General features: G+C 45.3%; 2 protein-coding genes across 4 annotated transcripts in view; one reads left to right on the top strand and one right to left on the bottom strand.

Annotated features, from left to right (window-relative positions):
* DOCK1 (dedicator of cytokinesis 1) overlaps positions 1 to 21,818 on the bottom strand; it is a 276,377-nt gene that overhangs the window by 141,398 nt on the left and 113,161 nt on the right. The gene's annotated exons all lie outside the window — the stretch shown is intronic.
* Positions 836 to 21,818, top strand: part of INSYN2A (inhibitory synaptic factor 2A) — a 44,357-nt gene continuing 23,374 nt past the window's right edge. The window contains exons 1-2 of the mRNA XM_048946168.1: positions 836 to 1,173; positions 13,669 to 14,773. Of these exons, the coding sequence (XP_048802125.1) occupies positions 13,674 to 14,773 (1,100 nt within the window). The 5' untranslated portion in view covers positions 836 to 1,173; positions 13,669 to 13,673. The remainder of the gene's footprint in view (positions 1,174 to 13,668; positions 14,774 to 21,818) is intronic.

The raw sequence follows: 21,818 nt of genomic DNA, 5'->3' as shown, positions 1-21,818 counted from the left end.
CCTGTGCAGAGATAGCAGAGCTGGCACAAATACGGAGCTACAGCAGCAGCAGTGTGAGCTCGCTGGTGCAATGGTCTGCTCCAGTTAATTAACTCTAAAAAGATGTCCAGGACTTGAGCCAGTGCTTCTGCTGCATCGCACTGCGCGGCTGCACCGCCTCATCGGGCTCTGAGGTTCATGCTGTGCTAAAAGGAGACAAAAGCAGCACCTGGGGAACAGCAGTGCTATGGGGGTGTTCCAGAAGGGAAAGGGCAGAGGGCTGCTGCCTAGGCTGGGGGACTGCTGTGGCATCTGCTGACGGGCAGGCCTGCCTTCGTGCACCTGACCCCTTTCCTTTTAACACGGTTTTCTCGTGTCTCTGCTAAGGCCTCTGCAAAGCAATAGTGTGGTTTGAGAGGGAGATGGGAGTGAAGTTGTAAGAACCCTGTCGCGATTACCTTCAGCTCGTACCCCTTTTATCCGCCGTATGAAAGCACTCAGAAGCCCCCGCGCATCCTCCCAGCACCCGAGGCCCCACGGGCACAGCGGCAGACCCGCGTCTCCCCGGCGCTCCCGGCCGAGGAGCGCAACGAAATACGGGGTACACAGCCAACCAGGGCGGCAGCGCACGCTACTCCCAACCCCATCCGTCACCGTCGAATCCGGCCCCAATTACGGATTTCCGAGCGCAACCCCGTCCCCACCGCCCATCGCCCCCCGCTCCGCTCCCTCCTCCCTTCTCCCTCCCTCCTCCCCGTTCCGTGGTGGCTCCCCGCCGCCGGCCCGGCCCCCGGCTCCTCCCTCCCTCCCTCCTTCCCTCCCTCCTGCCGCTCAGCCCCGCGCAGCCCGGCCGGGCGCACCGCGGTCCCGCTCAACAAGTTCCCCCGCCGCCGCCGCGGGCACCTGCCGGAGCGGCCCCCCCCCCCCCCCGAGCCCCGTCTCCGCAACGCAGCGCCGGGCTCCGATGAGGGCAGCGGGCGAGAGCGCGGCGGCGGCGGCTGCCTCTAGCGAGCGCTCCGGCGGCCGCAGCTGAGCGGTACCGAGAGCCGCTCGGGGCGGGCGGAGCGCGGCCAGCCGGGGGCAGCCTGCGGCCCCAGCCGCGCTGCTTCTCGCCGCCAGCCCGCCCCGGCGTCCGGAGGGAGATGCGGCGCCCAGCGAGCGCCCAGACCCGCGCCCGGCAGTGAGGAGCACGAGGTAAGGGACCCGCCGCGGAACGGCGCCCGGCGTGGGCTGCCCCGAGCCCGGGGAGCGCTGCGGGCGCCGCGCGTCCCCGTTTCTATGGGGGAAACTTCCGAGGCTGAGCGCGGAGCTCCGCCGTTACGCAATCCGGAGCCGCCTGGCAGCCGCTGCGCGCTCCAACTTTCACGGCGGAGAAGGGAAGATGCGCACCGTGCGTGCCCGCACCGCCGCTTTCCGCCGGGAAACAGCAGGGAGAGCCGGCGGCACGGCGCCGTGCGGGCGCGGGGCGCGGAGCCCAGCCTAGGAAGGGTCGCGAGGAGCTGCCGCCGCTCCTTCGCTCGGCGCCGAGAGATCCTCGCGCAGCGCCCAACTTGCGGTGTGGCACTTCGGGGCAAACCAGCCCCAAAACCGCCTCGCCTCAAGGCCACCGTTCTGCGGGCGAGCAGTGCTGGGAGGCAGCTCCTCGCCCGGGAACGTGCTCTTAACGCTCCGAGCCCCCGTCACCAGCACCGCTCCATGGGAGACGGGGTGGAAACGCAGCGGGCAGACGGGACGCCGAGCATCGAGGTCAGGAGCTCCCAGCAGCGAGGGGTGCAGGCTGCACAGGGCGGTGGGGAGGCGGCAGGGGGACGCGGAGCAGCGGGGATGCAGAGAGCGCAGCTTGAAGCTCGTACTGCCGTCCCCCAGGGCCTGGCCACGGGCCCCAGCGCTGCCGTGGGATGTGGAGGTGGTGGAGCGCTGGGTTTGACCTTGGGGGGCTCAGCTGCTGCGGGGAGGGTTCTGCTCCTGAGGTCTGTGGTCAGGAAGTTTGCACGGAGCTGATTTTCCCCCCCCTGAGCAGCGTTATATTTTTCTATGAAACACTGGAAAGTAGTGAGAAAAGACAAAACGGGTCATGCCTAATAGAAAGGAGATTCATCCCTCTGCTTAAGTGTATGCTGGCGATTACTGCCCGTAATCACAGTGCTGACAGCAGTGCTGTATATATCAAGGTTAAAATCTTGCTGCTGGATGAAGAACTCCTCGCTGAAATCACATGGCTGTCACCATCCGAGCCATGCGCTGCATTTAATGCAACACTGCAAACAAACACCTCTAGTAGAAACAACCGGTGTGGAGGAGAAGGAGCACATTCCCCAGGAGAGGCCGAGGGGTGCCCTACCAGCATGCCTCTGCCTTCCTCTCACTACAGCAATTCTGTTCCCCAAGTCCAAAAAGCAGGTGCAAGTTAAAAGCTGCATTTTGTTCTGGCATTACCAGTGCGCACGAGCAGCTCGGATGGAGATCTGTCGGAGCCCAGACATCACTACTTTGTCACCCACAGCCCCGTTCCATACAGTGGTGGCACAGTCCTTGGCTTCAGTGGAAATACATGATGTACATTGCTAATCTGAGTGCTCCTAATGAGCAGCTGTAAAATAAAATTACCGCCCTCGAGTTTAAGGTGCTGTTGCACTGCATTTAAAGCATACTGCTGCCCAGAATGAGCTCACTGGAGAAGGCTGACACTAAATAAGCTTTTTTTTTTTTCTTCCTGTTGGTAAGGACATCACAATGCCCTTGATGGGAGATGTGTTCTTTAGGGCTCCGTAATTATTACTGCCGAATATATTTTAAGAGGATGCTCCAAATGTTTGTAATCTGGAGTGAAGGCAATGCCTTTCCCCAGCCTGACCGCACGCAGACAGAACCAAAAGGCAGCAGGGAGCAGCACCGTGGCTCAGTCACTTAGGAGGGACAGCACTGCACCCTTCCCACTAATGAAGCACACAAACAAGTAGCTCCTAAGATCACCACTGCGTTTCTTTCCCACTTAACTATTTCAGTGTCAGAAATCTTGTCTGTATCACAGATGCAGAGCATTCGTAATAAATTTGGAGGCAGATGAGCAGCTAAATTGATGCAGATGAACGTGTAAGGAGAGTCGAGCTGAGAGCCCCAGAGCCTGCACAAGCAGCAACCCGGCGTGTGAGCTGACTCCTGGTGTGCACTACCAGGGACTGAACACTACTGGTCAGCACAACACTTCTGCTGCCAGAGACCCACAAACGACACAGGGAGACGTTAATGTTTTGTTTATCCTGTGCTGGAGAATTTCAGAGCAACCAAACTCTGTGCTGTGGCCGATGGGGGAGCGAGAGCTGGGGAAACCTACCAGCTTGCCAAAAGCTAAGCTGTGCTAAGTGTAAGGATACCTCTGCAGAGCAACGGAGCTGCGTATCGCACGGCAGCTCCTCGCACAGCCACAGTCAACTTGGCAGGGAGAACTTGGGATGTACAGTCACAACATTCACAGTGCTTGGGGAAGTGACACACAAAGAAAGCTTGCTTAAATCAGATATTGAAAAGGTGTTGTTTCACGCCTCGTGACAGCCACTATTTGAAGCACTGCTGAAAATCTATGCAGGATTAAAAAACATGTTAGCAACCAATCTGTACCTGTTTTACGGCACAGCGCTAACTTACATCTTGTCTATCTTTTTAGATCCAGTAGGCTTGAAGGAAATGAGACAGCAAACATTTTAAGTAAAAAAAAACAACACCTCATTGTGGTGAACGCGGTGGGATTTCCACATTCAGCCTTCTGAGAAGTAGTGTTTGCTTTTATTCTGCTCAGAACAATGCTGTGTAACCTATGGACGTACACAGGTGCGACTCCCTGGGTACCAACAGTCAGTCTTAAACGATTATTGACTGCACAAAAGATGATCAGAGCATTCTCCTGTTTTAGTGGCACATCACCGCTTTGAAGTCAATTGACTCCAAGGCTACTACTTTCAGGCAGAAAATAGGTTCTCTGCTGGATGATCCCGTCACACCTCAGAGCAGTTCCACTTGTTTGCAGATTTGCAATGCCCTCTGCCTTAAGTCAAAGTTACATACAGGAATAGCAGTCCCATAAAGGTATATGTTGTAACAGTGACAATGCAGTGTTGCATCTGCTGCTTTTGATGTCCTCTTCTTTACCTACTTTTTTTTTTTCTATCAGTGGCAAAAGGGCATGGGCTGATTGTAGTCCAACAATAATTACTGCAGCCAAATCCATGATTTAAATACAGAAGCACAGAAGGGAATACGGGCCGTTTTCACTGCCTGAACAACACGGGATGAATGTAAAAGCCCTGGCTCTGGAGGCCTCCAAGTGTTGCAGCACTTGGATGCGGATCTGAACTTCTTAAACTCTCATTACAAGAGGAGATTCTTGTCCTTATGAGGAGGTGCTGAGGTTCCATCACATGCCCAGCTCCCAGATCTGGGGAGTTTTCTAGCAATGGCCTCAAACTCAGCCCACGCTGCATTAAACATCTCTGTAATGCCACCTCAATCTGCATCTCTGATGCTGCAGCCATCAAAACTGAGCTGGAGCAGCCCATCTGTAACCAGTTATATGTTGTCAGGGATTTAACTGTATGGCTGAGAGTGGACAAGCTGTATATGAAATGAGACTTTGGTATTCACTGTCAATACAGGAGTCCTGAATAAAGCTACTCCTGCAGAGCCACTCCAGCCTGGTTCCTAAAATCCCTTCCTAACAAACTCCAGTTTCATTGAACGAGTTAGAAGAAACTGCAGTCAGATGGTGACCCAAGAACACAAATGCACATAACTTCTGCAGTCAATTTACCAAAGACCTGAGGTCTTTATCCTCTGTGTGCATTTACTTCCATTTGCCCTGGTGCAGTGATTCCTTGTTATTGGCACTGAAACACTACGGACTGAATCCCAGCTTGAACTCATGTTCCCGCTATCCACGGGGAAGAGAAGCAAGCAGCTCCTGTTATTTTTGCCCATCCATGATTGCTGTGGCACATTGTTATAAAACTGAACAGTTTTACCAACAAAAGCAAAGGCAGGGGAGCCTGTGTGGTGTGGAGAGAGGAAGAGTCAGCAGTTAACAAGAGGCAGAGCACAGAGCTGCCACCAAAGCGCATCAGGGAGGAGCGCTCACACCTGAGCTGCTCTTGATGGAGTCCATGAGGTCAGAGCTGCAACCCAACCAAGCCCCTCATGTTTGAACCATGGTGTGACTTAAAAAATATTTAAACAAGAGCCTCCATCCTGCTTAATATAAAACTAAGTAAGCAGGTTTGTAGGTTCAGGGCTGTGTTGTGAAGTTAGAATATGGAAAGTGGTTTGGGGCTTGTTAGCTTCGGCTCTCCTTGGGAAAAGAAGAAGAGAGAATTCAATCAAATCAATAGCATTTGTGATTTATATGTAAATAAGAAACATTTACAGCAAGCCCAGTCTCCTTCCAATCATTAGTAATTGGTTGTTCGTGCCCATTTTGTTGTTACATTCATTATTCTTTTCTGCAAATACAGTCAGATATGAGGAGAGAGCTGCAAGTAAAGACATTTGAGTTGTGGATCGCTTTAATACATTTTTGTGTATCGAGGCCATCAGGAAATAAAATACTGCAGTATCTCTGAGAGTTGACAAAGGAACAGACAAAACATCCCAATGCTGAAGAAAGTAATTCAGCAAGAAATTATGCTTGAACTGCCTGTTAACACCAAGAACACTGATCCCTTCTATAAGCTGGGCCTAAGTTTCTCCATTCAAGGTGAATCTGTGTCTTAGCAGTCCTAGCTGCGCAAGCTGGTGAGAAAAATGTGTTATATTCCTGCATTCACACTTTGTGTGAGTATAAAAACACACAAAGCCCCGATAAAAATGATGCAAATTATCTGACTAGGAGGCAATTCTGGTGCCTAGAGCGTTATTCAGGCAATTCCGATTAATAATAGGGGGCTTCACAGCCGCAATCCCACATTCCAGATGAGCAGAGTATATAACTCAAGCTGACAAAGGGGCCATATAAATATCCCTAAGAGGATCTTTAATTATTATTTTAATGCACTTCCCCATCGTCCGTACCACAAATAACCCATCCTACAACACCAGAATGTTTTGAAAGCTCTTCCTCCACGTTGTCTCACAGGTTCACGAAGCCTGGAGGCAATTTACATCTCCACACCATCCACGCATGCTCACATTGTTTTCCCCTTCATTCTCCATCCAGTTCTCCCCATATCGAACCAAAACCAGTTTTTCTTGTGATCCGGAACACCTGTGCTGCCCACCGGCTCCACTCGTTCCACACTGCTCATGTGCAATGAGAATTTGAGACTCTGAGATTTGAGGCTTTTGCAATTCACGTTTGAATTTAACACAGCTTCACCTCACATCAGAGTTGAGCTCTTCCCTCAAGTTATTTCAGAAACATTGTAGAACCAGCTTTCAGGAAAGAAAATTTACACAGCACAGCAATTAAGCATCACTCTTCAGGTAGCCAGTGTTCATTTTCGCACCATCCTTTCCTGCTGCAGAAGTCAGACTGATTTGTGTCCCTCTCTCCTTTCCCACCGTCAGCACACTCAGCTCTAACTGCACGCTAACAATTTACAGCTGCAGCAAAGCCAGAACCAGAACCTGCTTGAAACTAAAAGCTGCTCGCAAATGTCCTGCTCGAGAAGGTGAAAATTACATGGCATGTATTTCCAGTGACAGCACTGGAGTGCAAGTGCAAATCTCCTAGACGGATGTTATTCATCAATTAACGCCCTGCTAAAGATGTCAGGTTTTAGCCCTAAATTACCCAACCACATCCTCCAGCCCTGCTTCACACCCTCCTTACACCTATCTGCATGTAACTATAATCCAAGCAGAAAGAGCTGGCAGTGTTCTGATGCCTTGCAACTGCTGACCTCTGTCTGTCATCTCCCATTCGTAGCAGGCTGGAGCACAGCCTACACAACTGATCTGCCCTGCAGTGAGGTTCCCATTGCGTGGCACCCAACCCTCATCCTGCAGAAGGGAGGACGTAAGGCTCAAGAACAGAGCTGGAATCTGCTTCTCTCTTTCCATCTTTATCTGCCCAACAACGTTTGAAAAGCTAGGATGAGAAGGAAGACAAACTGTATTTGGTGTCGATGCTTGCAGCCAAGGCGTTCCCAGCGCCCTGGGCCCAGATGGCTCTCTCTGGAGGTCTGACCATTTGGCAAACCCGTGGGCTGAGGCTGAGGAACAGAACTGCTTTTTCCTGTCATCATTTGATGCATTTTATCTTTTTTTTTTTCTCCTCTGAACACCCACAAAAACTACCGATGTTTACTGAGAACAATTAAAGGTTTGTATTAAACAATAATGCAGATAAGGAACTGTCCTTAAGTTCCTATTTTAACAGCTTGCTGCTTAAATTATTGAACAGAAACTGCCATAGAAATGAAAAAGCCTTGCAGTGAGAGCACACTGGCTTTTGGACTCCTGGAAGACACTACAGTATAAGCAGAACTATTTGCAATTCTCCTAGCAACACATCCTCAGCAACATCCTTGTACTACGAATATCAGCTGTAACGCTGGAAGAGTGGCACGGATTTACATGGCAAAATAATGCTAATAAACCTTTCCCCAGATTTTTATAGTAGCAATAGCTGCATAATACATAAAGAAAAATAAGCATAATTCTTGTAATAGCACTGTGATTCTTTCCAGTACAGTAAATTCTAGCAAATGTTTGATATTGTAACAACTCTATGAATGCTGTGAATTGACAGGGAACATCTTTTGACATTGAATTTGTTCCAATATGAAGTAAATAGTTATTAACTAAAACCACAGGGGTCTGTATTATGTAAGTGCAAATCTATTAGCATTAATATTCACTGCACAAACATCTTAGGGGAAAATCCTGTACATCTTATTGTACAGGATTTTATCACCGTGGACAGATAACTCGATCTTGTGCATGTAATAACATAGGAAGCATCAAAAAGCAAGGATTACTAACAAACTGTCCTCAGAACACGGAGCAGACATCACAATTGTAGAAGAGAACAAACATCAGTTTGTGCATTCAGAGAAACTGTTTTGTCAGGGAATTTTAAATAGTTTATCCTGCTCTATGTAACTTTTCTATCTGAAATTCCACAGGCTTCTTATATCATATATTTTATTTGTAGCCACTTAGCTGTAAAACTAAAGCTCACAAGAGCATTTAAAGGCATTTACAGTCCATTTCAGCCATTAGGTAGGATATTGTTTTTATACTTCGTACAGCGCCTACCAACGAGTGGGAGAAAAAAAGGGAAAATCAAATGCCACACGATCCTACTTACACCAAAGGAAGACTTTGGAGGCAATTAAGAAGCAGTCGCATGTCATCACTGAAACGAGATGATCGATAGATAGAACGGTTCAGTTGGAACAGACCTGCAAAAATCAGAGCCCATCTGCCTGCTTGTTTCTGGAGCTTGCGCTAACAGCCATCACAGCTACCACAGGTCTCTCATCAATAATGCAGGAGGACAATCTCAAAGCGTCTCCAGACCACAGAGTGAAAAACCCCAGTTAGGCAACTGGTGGTAATGCTCTGTAGTTCATTGAAGTGGTACAAACTTCTCAAAACAGGAAGATTATCTGGCTACGGCACTTTGCCCTCTGCTTGATAAAACACAGGATATCTGGAAGCAGCAGTAAGAACGAATTCAGCACTGAGCAATGACTAAGGAAGTTCAAGAGAGAAAATGCAAGTTCAATGCTTAAGGGGTTCAGAACAGAGTTTAAAAAAAATATTAGTTTGACATTTACCAGCACTGCTAACTCTATTATTCTACATGAACAATTCTGATAAAAGGAAGACAGACTGCTCTACCACGTCAGTTTTCTATGTCATAAGGCATAGTGGTTTTTTTCCCTAATAGCCATCGGTACTGTTTAAACCACAAAAATGGGTCAGGCCTTCAATGTATCTGCAAGTCACATTTCATCCTCATACCTGCGTATTAAACCTCTGTAAAAACTGTAACTGTTCTGCAAACAGCTACTAATTAATCAATGGCTAAGATGATTAGTATTTCCCAATACATTTCTTCCTTATCAGCCCAGTTTTGCTCATCAGACTTTACCCATTTAGCACTCAGGTCACTGTCACATTAGTTTTTAAGTCTGCATCGTAACATCATGGTTAACAACAGTGGATTCCTCTGGAAAGAGTGAAAACGCTCCTAAAATAGGTGAAAGTCATAATGTCTGACAGTGGGAGAAACAAAAACATACCATCAGTATTCTGATTACATGTACAGTATCTTGCCATCACTGGTCTACACAAAGTTACATTTAGAATTACCAAGAAAGTAGGCTTCCATCTTGTGTTGTAGTCACAGGCAGTCAATCAGAGTTTCTTTCTGATGTCCATTTTAATGATGGAAATAGAGACCAACAAATAGATATTATTAAATTTTACAATGATGCATAAGGACAGTATGCAGGGCAGGATTTCCCATGAGGAAGTAGAGCCTTCAGAAGCCAGAACAAGCTGCATATCACCAATGACCTTTCCTATACACAGTAAAGCCCAATCATTTGCAATCCCCTAAGTTGTTTTTTTTCTTTAAGCTATTAAATACATCCACCACAACACCAACCACATCCACAGACACCTTTGTGCTGTTCATGTGTGCACAGAAGTTTACAGCTACAACTCCAGTGCCTTTATGGGGCCTGAAAACACACAGATTGGCATCTCTGCTTGTCAGCTGCATTTGGAAATTGGGAAGTTTAAGTCCACACTGTTAATTAATACATACTGCTGGGAACCCATTGCACCAAATAACTTGAGGAGGAAACCTAGGCAGTGTCTTACATGAAGGGTAGAAAGGGAGGCATTTATTTAGCTGAACAAAGAACGTGGTTTCCATGACTTACCCTGAAGATTCTGTGCAAACTTAAGGCTTCTCTGTGTACCATTTATTTTATTATTATCATTTAATAGTTTACTTCCATTTTCAAACATAAGGGAACCCTGCTTAGGTGTAATCAACCAGGAATTTATAAACAAATCCAGGCTAAAAACTGAAAAATAAGCTCTGTGATTATTAAATATTTTGCTTTGCAAATTGTGTCACGCAATCAGGGTTTGTTTAGAGTAAGTATAGACAAATAGTATAAATGTGTAATCTCTGTTGGCATCTGCAACTGGGATGCAAATCCAAAGCTTTCCTGAGCCTGGTGACAGAGTCAGCCATCAACTCTGCCATACTTATACAGATTCTGAATCTCCATCTCAGTAATTTCCCAAAGTAACCAAAAAACCATGCAGCCTGTAGCACATTTTACAATTGCCCACTTTATCCGTGGAGTCCTTGTACTCCTGCATACACCATGTTGAGTAACGAGCAGCAGGATTACAGATTAGTGCATGGAGGAAAGGAAACAAACGATACTGAGATTTCCTTTTCCCATTTACCAGACCAGGTCCAGGTCTGGTCAGGTCAACATGCCTATGGCATCTTCCTGTTCCCCATGAAATCAACATGAATTTTGGTACTACGTTTAGTGGAAAGAATTCAGACCTCCAGCACTGTGTGATCGCAAATACAAGTGGGATGATTAAACGTGACTCCCTAAAAAGTACATTGTATTGTCTAAGTAAACCAAGATTGAAGCCAGCACCTTGTCCAAAACATCAATGAAACAACAACAACAAAAAGTATTATATAAACGTTCCTGTGTTAAATAACCAACTCAGAATCAACTCTTTGCTCAGTCGTTTTGCTTTCCAATGAGCGCATGCAGTTCACCTTGGAGACAGACACAGAACTGAGCAAAAATGTAGTTCTTTTGGTTGCTGTAATTCTTAGTCACAGATATTGATGAAATTATTAGTCCAAGATACTAGAGCTCTAGATTAGCTAAATCAATCAGGCCTGTGCTACTGAGAAAGAGAAACAAGATTTTGAAGAGTCAATTATTGGCTGTTGAAGGCATGCTTAAAATGAACTGCAGCACGAATAGAGTGCCCTGTTTATCTATTTCTATTCTGTAGAATATCACCAGACTCCTGGTTTTGTCTGAGCTAGAGACTCCATTAATTCTGCCTGTTAAGTCATTCCAAACAGACCCAGGGATCCACCAAGATGAAGGGGTAATGTAGTGTCCCAAATAATCTGAAAATGGAGACAGTTTGGATGTGTACTAATAACACATCAAGCCAGTACTTTACAATAAATTGAGTGTTATTTTACAGTAGGATCCACTAGCAAAGTGCCAGCAAAACCACTACTCCAGGGATGCTGATTACTTTAAGGTATCTTAAGTGATGTCTGCTGGAAGCGACTTCCAGATCTAACAACCAATTTTTGTAAGCTTCTTCTATAGGTAAAAATGCGTCCTCTTTTCAGTCATAATTCCTCTACTTCATAAGTATTTCACATCTTTCTACATCATATTTTGTAAAATATCTTAACAGTGCAAAAAGTCACCAAACAACTACTGGATACAGTGGCTCTTGCATTGCTGTTATTCATTTTGGGGGCAAATTCATTGATTTACCAGATCTAGGAGAGTTTCGGAGGACTTGCTTCCAATAGTTCTATGTTTATGAAGTTGCAGAGTTTTAACACCAGCTTTTACAACACATCCTATCCAGGACCACAAAATGGCAGGCCGATGGCTGTACAGCTGTATATCTTACTGAGCACTTCAATATTCAGTAAAGAATTCTAAGCTCTCACCTTTAGGTAGACAGGTGGGCATATTTCTACCATCACTACCTTTGGAAGATTTGAAACAATGGGATTCTGTATACAGAACATGTGTCAAATAGGGGTATAACTTCAAACATCAATGTAATAACTTCTGCAAACATAATACAATTAAGAGGCCCCTAAACACTTAGTATTAGATACTAACATTCTACATACAGCACAACTGTACCCTCAGCTGGAACAGAAAATTCCTAATATTCCTATGTAGTTCACTTTTTTCCTGCAAAAACGTCTCCATCTTTGTATATCATTTATTGCAGGCACAGGGATAGCTGACCTCACACTCAGATACCCTGGCACAAAGTAGAAGACCACTGTGACACCATATTCAGCTTCAGTTTCATCTTTAGGCCTCCCTCCAGCAGTTCCACTTTACAATCCCGTAACAGGGGGGGCTTGGTCATGCTGGTATCATGTATTATGCTTACACATATGTATATATTTGGTTTGAAAACTCACATATAGCAATCTAAGATCCCATTATTTGAATGCCTGCATTCAGAATTTTCTCCCTTTTTGTTCTCTTTAAGGACTTTCTTCTGCCTCACGCAGATTTAGTCAGAAACCTCCCCTTGAAAGGAGCACTTCTCACTCACTGCTACCTGAATGTGACAAATTAGGTAGAAAAAGGCAACCACACAGAATAGCTCTTGTTTGCAAATGGCTTGAACTGGGGGAGCAAAATGATCATCTTTAACTGATGACACATTTGCTGGAAACTTTTGCAGGCAATTAGATAGCACAGAAGCCCAACCTTGCAGTATGCAGGTTGTCTGCCACGCATTCTTGCATGTCTTAGTAACTCCTAGGGTTACAATTACTTTAAAACAAACAAAAAAAGAAACCATCAACATTCAATTTACCATTGAAAATGGCCTCTCTATTATGTTTTCTTAAATTAAAACTAATATAGCCTAGTCATAAGGATTCACTCGAGAGCTAATTTTGTCAAGCATACCCCATTGTGGCAATTAACTCTTCAAGTTGAAGGATTTTAATCAAAAGTGTATTTCAGATATACCATACCTGAAAGTCCCTATACTCATTTTAAATTTTAGTCTGGGTCCCTCCGAAGGCACATCAGTGTTGAAATAGGAGATATGTGCAGAAATCCTGGATTAAGTGAGAATTTGCTAATTCAGTAAATTTCAGAGTTAGGGAGGAATTTGTGCAATAGGAGACTAAAAATGACAACCTCAAATGAAGTGTAAAAACGAGGTCTTAACCATCCAGTTACTACAGATCCCTCATGATCTGTGCAGAGATAGAGCTGGTGGGGTTTTTTTGCTCTGTGCTGTGTTAAGCAGTTGACATCTTTTCATCCTTGAGGAGGTGCTCGTATTTCAATAGAAGATTAAGTCATTGCTGTGACTCATCACAGGGTTTTTTTTGTTGCTTTTTTCTTACTTTTTAGTGCTTTAGGATCTCTGGGGATAAGAAGCTCTGTTATAAAGGTATAGTAGCGCTTCTGGTTAAAGTGGGTTGGTTTGCATTTGAAGCAAAATTAATTTACACACTGCTGTCTTCTTCCACCAACTTCCTGAGATCACAAAGTTTACGCATGCAGCAATACCAACCGCTTGCTGATAATTCATCTACACCCAGACTGTAGGTTTAGCTATGAGGTAGACTTAAAGAAAATCCAGAGAGTGACAACTGGAATGAGAAATTAAAGAACCCCCTCGCAAGGACGCAGATGTATTACACAGAGGAACCGAGAACAACTCACCTTGTAAGCGAGCATACTGTAAAAAGCAATGCCAGTTCAACACTTCTAGCAAACGACCAACATCTAATGTGAAAACCTGGGACTTAATTAAGGGAATGGAGCTAAGAGGGTTGAGGGTGCCGGTCATTTCAGTCAGAACACGGGGACACAGCTCACATCTTGCAAGCTTTGTGAGTAACTGCTATTTCTGTTGTAACACAAGGCTTTTCTTTTCAAACTGTTTTTAATGCAGGCATCATGGTGAGTAAGGAGCCCAGCAAATGCTTACTCACCACCTCGGAAAGCGAAGTTGAGCCTGCAGCTTCGCTCGCTTTGGAGATGAAATATGCACTGGATCCCAACCGGCAGATAAAGAAACGCAACAAAGCCCTGCAGGTGAGATTTAAGGATATCTGCGAGGCCCAGAACGAGCAGCGGGACAAGCAGCTCTCCACCACCCAGGATACAGACAAAAGAGAAGCCAAGCCCGTTTCCTACAAGACGGCGTATCGCAAATACATGACGGTGCCGGCCCGGAGGTCCATCCCCAACGTCACCAAGAGCACAGGAGTTCAGACATCCCCCGATCTCAAGAAGTGTTACCAGACCTTTCCTCTGGACCGGAAAAAAGGGAATATCATTAAAAGCGCCTCGGCCGTTGACACCTTTAAGAGTGAAAACAACGGCTTCCTGATAGACATTAAGGAGAAGGACAGCAGGAGCTCGGAGGACGGCAGTCAGTGGGGCAAGAAGGCCGGCAGCCTGCAGACGGCCGAGTTCATCTCCCACGTGGGTGAGCGGGCAAGCACGGGGCCTGGCGCAGCCTGGACCTGGCAGGGCGCTGAGCTGCACGGCTGCAGCCTCCTCAACGCGGCCGAGCCCGGCAAGGGCAAGCCGGGAGCCGAGGAGTCGGGCCAGCCCCTCCACGGGAGGGTGTTTAAGACAGAAGTGGCCACCGTCTACCTACCGGCCGGCGGCCCGGACGCCTCGCAGCCCGAGCCCGACTGGTCGCTGTGCCCGGCGGGCGAGGAGGACAAAAAGAGGACCGTGCATGTGAATGGCGTGCAGGGCCAGGCGGGAGATGCGGCCGCCTGCCCGCCGCAGGCGCAGTGCCGGGCCAGCGAATGTAGCGAGCGGGGCCTGCAGGTGAACGCGGCGCCCATGGAGGCTGCGCAGCCCTGCCAGGCTGCCGTCGCCCTGAGCGAGGAATGCCAACAAATCGTGCCTCACACGGAAGTTGTGGACTTGAAAGCGCAGCTTCAGATGATGGAAAATTTGATCAGCTCGAGTCAGGAAACCATCAAAGTGTTGTTGGGTGTCATACAGGAGCTAGAGAAAGGAGAAGCTCACAGAGAAGGGTGAGTGCAAACTGGTTTAAATGCTTTCTCCTGTATGTGCTGTGGTGGGTTTTGCCCATGTCGGTTCCCATCAGCAGTCCCGTGCCCCTCTGCAGAGCACCAAGTTCTGCCTCCTATCACTCAGCTGTACATGCTGGGAGTCCTGCAGAGCCTGCCGGCTGCACGAGCAGATCTGCTATCTGCACATCGCAGCAGAACGTCCTCGGGTAGTCATGTAGGGAAAGCTTACACTGTATCTCTGCTGCTCAAAATACATGGGGATGTAATGAGCTGAGGCTCATTGGCGCCCAGCTCCTGCACAGCTTTCTTAGGAGCTTGGAAGCAGCCCCTCCTAAGGCAGGATTTAAGGCAGCAACCTGACATGGCATGAGGAGCAGGAGGGAGAATCCTCACTGTGTAAGAACCTAATAGACAGGGAAAGTGTTATAACTCTGGGTACAATTCCATTCACAGCATATGAATCCTGTTTGCTTTGCTTTCACTTTCTGAAACGTTTAAGAAAATGGAATAAGAACTTGGAATATCAAGTCTTTGTAGCATTCCTACTTTCCTATACATGATAAACTCTTAAGGACAAAAGAAAAGGTTCTGTTTACCCCTAACTTATGCAACTGCCATCAACTCTGAATGCATCACAAGCACTGGCTCCTGTAACACAATGCAGTCTTTACTGAGAGCTCAGCCTGTCTCTTGCATTCTCTAAAACATTTTCAGACTTAGCTGCTAATACTTATTCAGCAAATACATTCAGAATGTGCATGCACTATAAAGTTATGGTTTCTGCAATCTGGATTTTAAAATCAGAAACCAGTGGATCTTGCTACTTAAGGCCTTAAATTTCAGTCAAAAACATACATCTTAGATTTGTAATTTAATTTTTCCTCTAGCAGTGTGGAAAGTATCTGGTTAGCCCTAAGTATTGAGAAAAATAATCTTAGCTGTTGGACAAATTCTTCAACACCACCTTAGCATTTTTAGCTTGTTCTGGAGGCAGTCATAGTGCCTTGAAAATATTGTGTCACTTCCCAGATCTTTGGGCTGGGAACCTTCTTGCTCCAGCTGAAAGCAACATATGGATTTTTATTTTTTCGTAGTTATTCTGAAAACCTATTCCTCTGGCTTTACTAACTTACAAAACTAAACGGGGATCAGAAAGAGATGATGACAATCCTTGAGGTCTGTTCCAACCCAAGCCATTCTGTGATTCTATAACATGATGCTTGTCAAATCATAAGACACAGAAAAATATTTCTCGGTCGTAACTCATAATCTGATCATTTTGAACCCCGCGAGTATGAAACACACACACCTACCACAAAGGGACCTGCTATAAATAAGTGTCCCCTCCATACACCTACATGTCATTTTTTTGTTTTCCCAACGATACCAGAAAGCACATCCCACAAAGTACTTATTTTTAATTTTACAGCTGACCCATTTCATGTACCAAGCATCTGAATGGCATCCATGCCCTCAGCACAAAAGAGGTCTTAGTCAAACTAAAATGGTTGCTGATATCTTCAAATCGTCCCTCTGAAGCTGCTAACCAGACAAAGCTGTAGCCTATATTGGCTCTAAAACAGTGGGACTACCTGTGAATCCCAGTTCTTCACAAGACTGTACTGCCTCTTATATACAGATATCAGTGTAAGAGTCTACAAGGCTGTACTATATTTGATCAAAAAGCCTATTTAGTAGCACTCTTTTACTTTTTCCCTGTAAGATACGTGGCAGTGGTGAAATGGTCCTTCCCCACCACCCGAAGATACAACACGTTTTGAATTCATTTCTGGTGTGTGAAAGAGGCAATTAAGATGTTTTACTGATTCTTTGATGTTAACTGCAAAATCACAACCAGTGGCAGCTACACCAGCACTGGAGGTTAATTATAAAAACGGGAGGCAAAATATCTACAAATGACAGTGAGCCTTCAGATGAAGGTTTGTTTTCAATACAAGGGCATTGAAATGCCTCCAAACTTAGAATGAGCAGCAAAGCTCTTGCAGCTCCCCCTGCACGTGCCCTGGGCTTGTCCCAGATGTGCCTCCTCATGGCCAGACACGAAGTGTGTGAGGGTGGTGATGGAGGAAAGGAGAGATGCATGCTTGTACATTTTCTCCTGCTTAAGGAATCCCTGTATTCTGGATCCATTTAACTTCCTAGCACCTGTGAGATATACAAGGAGATGCAGAAAGGAGTCCAGCACTGTGCCTGGGATGCTTCTGTTCTCCACTGAGTGTACTACAGAGCTGAAAGAACTGTCTGTTCTCACGCAAAGCACCGGTGCATTATTAACTGAAAGAAAGTATCTTTACCCTTATTCCCCTCAAATTAGGCCATTTCAATAAAAGGTACTCTGCTTTTTTTCTCAGTAATTCTTGCCCATTACCACATTGATTTCTACAACATTTTGCCACCAAGACCAACTGCTGCGTATACAAAACCACCACATATCTTCTCAATTTCAGGGTGTTGCCATTTCTTCCTTTAGCAGCCCCTGACTCCTGTTAGGTCAGTTTATAACAAGAAAATGAAAGAATTACTACAGCTTCATCTCTGCTTCCCTGGCAGACATATACAAGTCTGCCAGGAACTAAAACAAAAAACAGTGCTCTGTGTTTATGGCAGTCTATTGGATTTCTTATGCATATTAAATACCTTCCAATACACACAAATAAATAATGCACTGCAGGCCAAAAAGAAAAAAGAAAAAAAGAAAAGGAAGACAATATAGAGTATACAGCTAACTCTCTCAATCAGATTTTTCTCCCTTCAAGAAAATCAGTGTTCTTTAAGTGCTTGTTGTGCCATGGGACTGGTGCTCAGTAGATTCATTTTCACTAATATGCTGTAGGTCTTGAACTGCTATTACTGCAATTCATCACTAAATGAGTCTATGCCAGCAAAAGTGTATCAGCATCTCTGAAGATAGCAGTATCATCCTTTGGGTGAACATCATCCATGTGTACTTTTCAAAATGTCAGTAGTACATTATCTGCAATTAGCAGCAACATACAGCACTCAACTCTGATGAAAAGCAGTTGAAAAAAACAGGAGGAAGAAAAGAACATCTTCCCTTCACTCCTGACAAGAGGCAGAGGGCTCCTGCTGCCCAAACCTGATGCACTGAGCACGCATCACGTCCCCTCTTCTCTGACTGAGGATCACGCTCCAATTTATTGGTCACAGAATGAAAAGTTGGGGCCGTCAGGCAACACAGCTCTTACCATCAGCTGCAGCATAATTTTGATGCATTAAATCTATCTGAACAGCATGGCACGGATCTGGAGACGGGTTAGAAATCATCATGGCTAGCTTGTGACAGCCACACACACCCCAATCAAAGATGATTATTAAAAGTGTACGTTCCTTGCATGCATCATTATTTAATAACATTTTGGCAGAGTAGCGATTCAGTCTTTCTGTGTGGAGGTCTCAACAACAACAACAACAAAAATACATCATAGCCAAGGGCATTAAACAACCTTTGATTTAAGTCATGCATGAACAGAAGTAGCAGAGCTACAGCTTCCGTTCAGGCTTCCAGCTCCAGGTGGGGGAACAGAACTGACTATTACGTGATGCACTGTGCAGCTCAAAGACCCAAAACAAATTATTGGCTCTGAATTATGCTTGCTTTATCTTCTAGTAAACTGTTAGCAATCTCTAACAGCTGTAGACATGCCTGTATTCAGACACAGTGCATTCAATTAAGCAAGCCAAAATTCTGCTCTGTTTACCTGTATGGAGCCGCACTAAGTCAGGAGGAGTGAAAACAAAACACAAGGCACTGACTTCAAAACTTGGCTGACGATGGTACTGCATGTGAAATATGTAACAAGAGAAGTACTCAGAAGATGAACAGATAACTGAAAATATCTTGCAGCTGGAGAACATCGATGACCTGCTCCTTAAATCCTTGCTGTGAGAAGGAACAGTAATCAAGGCCCTTCTTATTATGCAATAAATCAGTAATTTTAATAAACAAAGCACTCAATTTGCCATACAAAAATGAGCCAGTGTTTTGACTGCACCAGGCCAAATGCTACATATTAGACAAGAGTTAAATGAACCTGTTTCAGCAATCATTTGTATTCATTTGTTAGTGGTTCAGGAATTCAGAGAGCTCTCAGCAACATGAAAGCAGCAATTCCAGACAACACCAGCAGTTCAGAGAGCTCATTCAAAGAGGCTTTGAAAGAATACGATCTCATGGACGGATTTTAAATGCCATTGCATGCATCCTTCCAATGAATACAGGATATCTGGGTGCCCTATTATCATTTCCAAGCAGCAAAGCGAAGCAAAACTGCGTGTGTTTGCATGGATATTAAAGCAAGGAGGAGAGTAGGGCTTCATCCAGCGCAGAAAAACAGCAGCCTTACCCCAATACTTCTAACAAATACTGCAAGCAATCACCCTCAGGATCACAAGAGCTGAACATAAACTTATCCTGAGTCAAGAACGATGAAAAATGAAAGTCAAAGCAATTATTGCCCAGTTTGCTTTCCTCGCTTTTCAGAAGCCACTCCAAGCACAGTCTGGCTATTCAGCTCAGGCGAAGGGGAGAGAGCAAATGAAGGCAGTAACAACCTCTGCTGTCTAACTCCATCCACCTACGCATACACCAATACTCTTACAGGCAAGTTCTTTATTTCACCTAAGGAGAACGGTAAGCTCAGAAAGCTTACAAATATCCAACCTCTGGAAAGCACAGCCTTTGGAAGTAATGCGCTGGCTGCAGAAATGATACGACATGGTTTTGTTTGGGACTGTTTTGGTGGTTTTTTTTTAACCTCTCTGGTTTCATTTTGCTTTTTCAATTACAAACGTAGCACGGGTAAAGTTTAAGAAAATTGTTTCTAAGAGAAAGCTTGGAAATGGAGGAAAGCAATCTGTTGATAAGCTTCAAAGAAGGCAACAGCTGCACTGCAAACAAAGATAGGGAAACCAGAAGGAATACAGCCAGCTTTATCTGTGATGCAGTAATTACATCACATTGTGCACCATGTTAATGCAGCCAAGTTTCAGGGCGCAATAGCAGCAGCCCTTTGGAACGTAGGACTGTGATGACTAGACACGACTTCACCTATAGATCTTCACATACATCTCTTCTGTTTGCCCACTGGAGCTGTCAGAACTGTTCTGCCTGTTACTCTACCTGAGAGCATCTCCTAAATTTCCTCCTGATCTCTTTAGCATCACTGCATTTGTCGTGTTTCAGAGCTGCACTGTTCATAGAGCTTTCGTGAGCTAGAAGGGCCACAACATCTTGGAGGTTGTAGCAATTCGCCTTTCTGTGGCAGAGACACAAAAGCTCTTCAGATGCATTTTCCAGAGTTAAGGAAAAATAATTTCTAACAAATCGGTGCTTTGCAGATCTTGCAATTCAAAACAGTAGATTTCAATATTTTAGCATAAATATTAGAAACATATATAAGTGATTTATATAGAGAGAGATATAAATCATTTCTTCCTGTTGTTTCCACAAAGTCTTAAAGAGAAGCACTCTACTACTGCCATGCCAACTCGCGGTACAGGGAGGAACGCTCTGTGCTTCCAAGTCCCAACACCTTTTCTTACGGGCACTCATGTCACTACTTCCCCCTTTTGAAGTGTGCAGCTAATTCTATTCATGAAAAGCTACACTTTTGCCATTGCCCAAACTGTGAGCCATATTCAAAGTGCATACCATGAAAACTTAAGGCTTTCCCAACGTTAGTTTGCTAAAGGAGTTATAAGACTAACTCTTTGCATGCATTGCAGGTTCTTTCCCCTCAGCTCTGTGCTCATTTCCTCGTTGCAGCTCATCACTCAGACACTCATTTAGCCTTCCTTGAAATCCAGATAAGCACTGGAACCCTACAGAAGTCCAGTTTCCTGCCCTCACAGTGGTGCTGCAGCTGCAGAGCAGCAGTGCAGCCTTCCTCAGTGCAAACCAAGCAGAGCACTGTGCTGCATGCTGACACAGCTCCCAGCTCCACTGCTCATGGGACAGATTTCCTTATAGGTCTGAGCTGCATATTGCCTAGAGGAGATTGTTTCAATGCCTGCTGCCAGCCAGCACAACCATCCTTAAGCCCTCACACTTAAAATTCTGCATAACTCCAAATGGAAACAAATAGAAGGCTGACCATCACAGTCATTCAAGGAGTAACTTCGCATTATGCTTCCTGAATTAGAACACTGAAAACAATCTGAAGCTGTATCTGCAAGTGCACATAATGTGTATTTCACAAAACAGTACGACTATATTTCATAGATCTTCCAAACTTGATGGGACTCTAATTTTGTGTATGATTTTTTTGGTAAGAGGTGGACGACTTCGTTCTATTGCTCATAATCAGAGCTTCAGATCACCTTGTCAAGGTGGATAAAAAGCAAGGGCAAAATAGTTCACAGACATTCCAGAATCCCTGGACACTATGGATGCTTATGGAGTGCTGCATTAAGTAGCCTGATCATAATAGCCACCTTATGGCAACTAAACATCCTTCATTGGAAATACAGCAACAGAAGATTTTCATCAAGCAAACAGCGATAAACAGAAATGAAAAATGAACTGTTAGGAACATTCAGTATGTAGGATACCCATAAAACTAAAATAAAAACACACAACAACAAACCCAAAGACATGCCTTTATAACAGAGTTATTCAGACTTAGCACTTATACTCTGTTCTCTCCAGAAATGACAGTGGGAAAATTCAAGTTTCAGAACACATGCATCGTTTTGCTAAAAGTACCAGCTGTTAGCTGCACGTACTGCTGCTCTTCCCAACTGTGCCTGTGCATTTCAAGTGTTCTCTGTGGCTGTGTGATGTCTGCCTGACCGCTGCTTACCCTGTTTTTGGATCAAGACAAAGTGTCGCCACCTCACCTCCCCGTGTCAGCGGAGCTCTGCAGCTCTGAACTTACAAAGAGGTTCAAGGCTTTCCATCAAATGGCTGCAGTGAGTGCCACCAAGCAAACTTCTATGGGTCATGCATGGAATTAGCAAAGCCTTACAATGAATGATTTTTAAAAAGTGTAAAGCAGACTATAAT

This window comes from Lagopus muta, chromosome 5 (genome assembly GCF_023343835.1).
Source record: "Lagopus muta isolate bLagMut1 chromosome 5, bLagMut1 primary, whole genome shotgun sequence".
Classification (NCBI taxonomy): domain Eukaryota; kingdom Metazoa; phylum Chordata; class Aves; order Galliformes; family Phasianidae; genus Lagopus; species Lagopus muta.
This window is presented reverse-complemented; position numbering and strand designations above follow the sequence as displayed.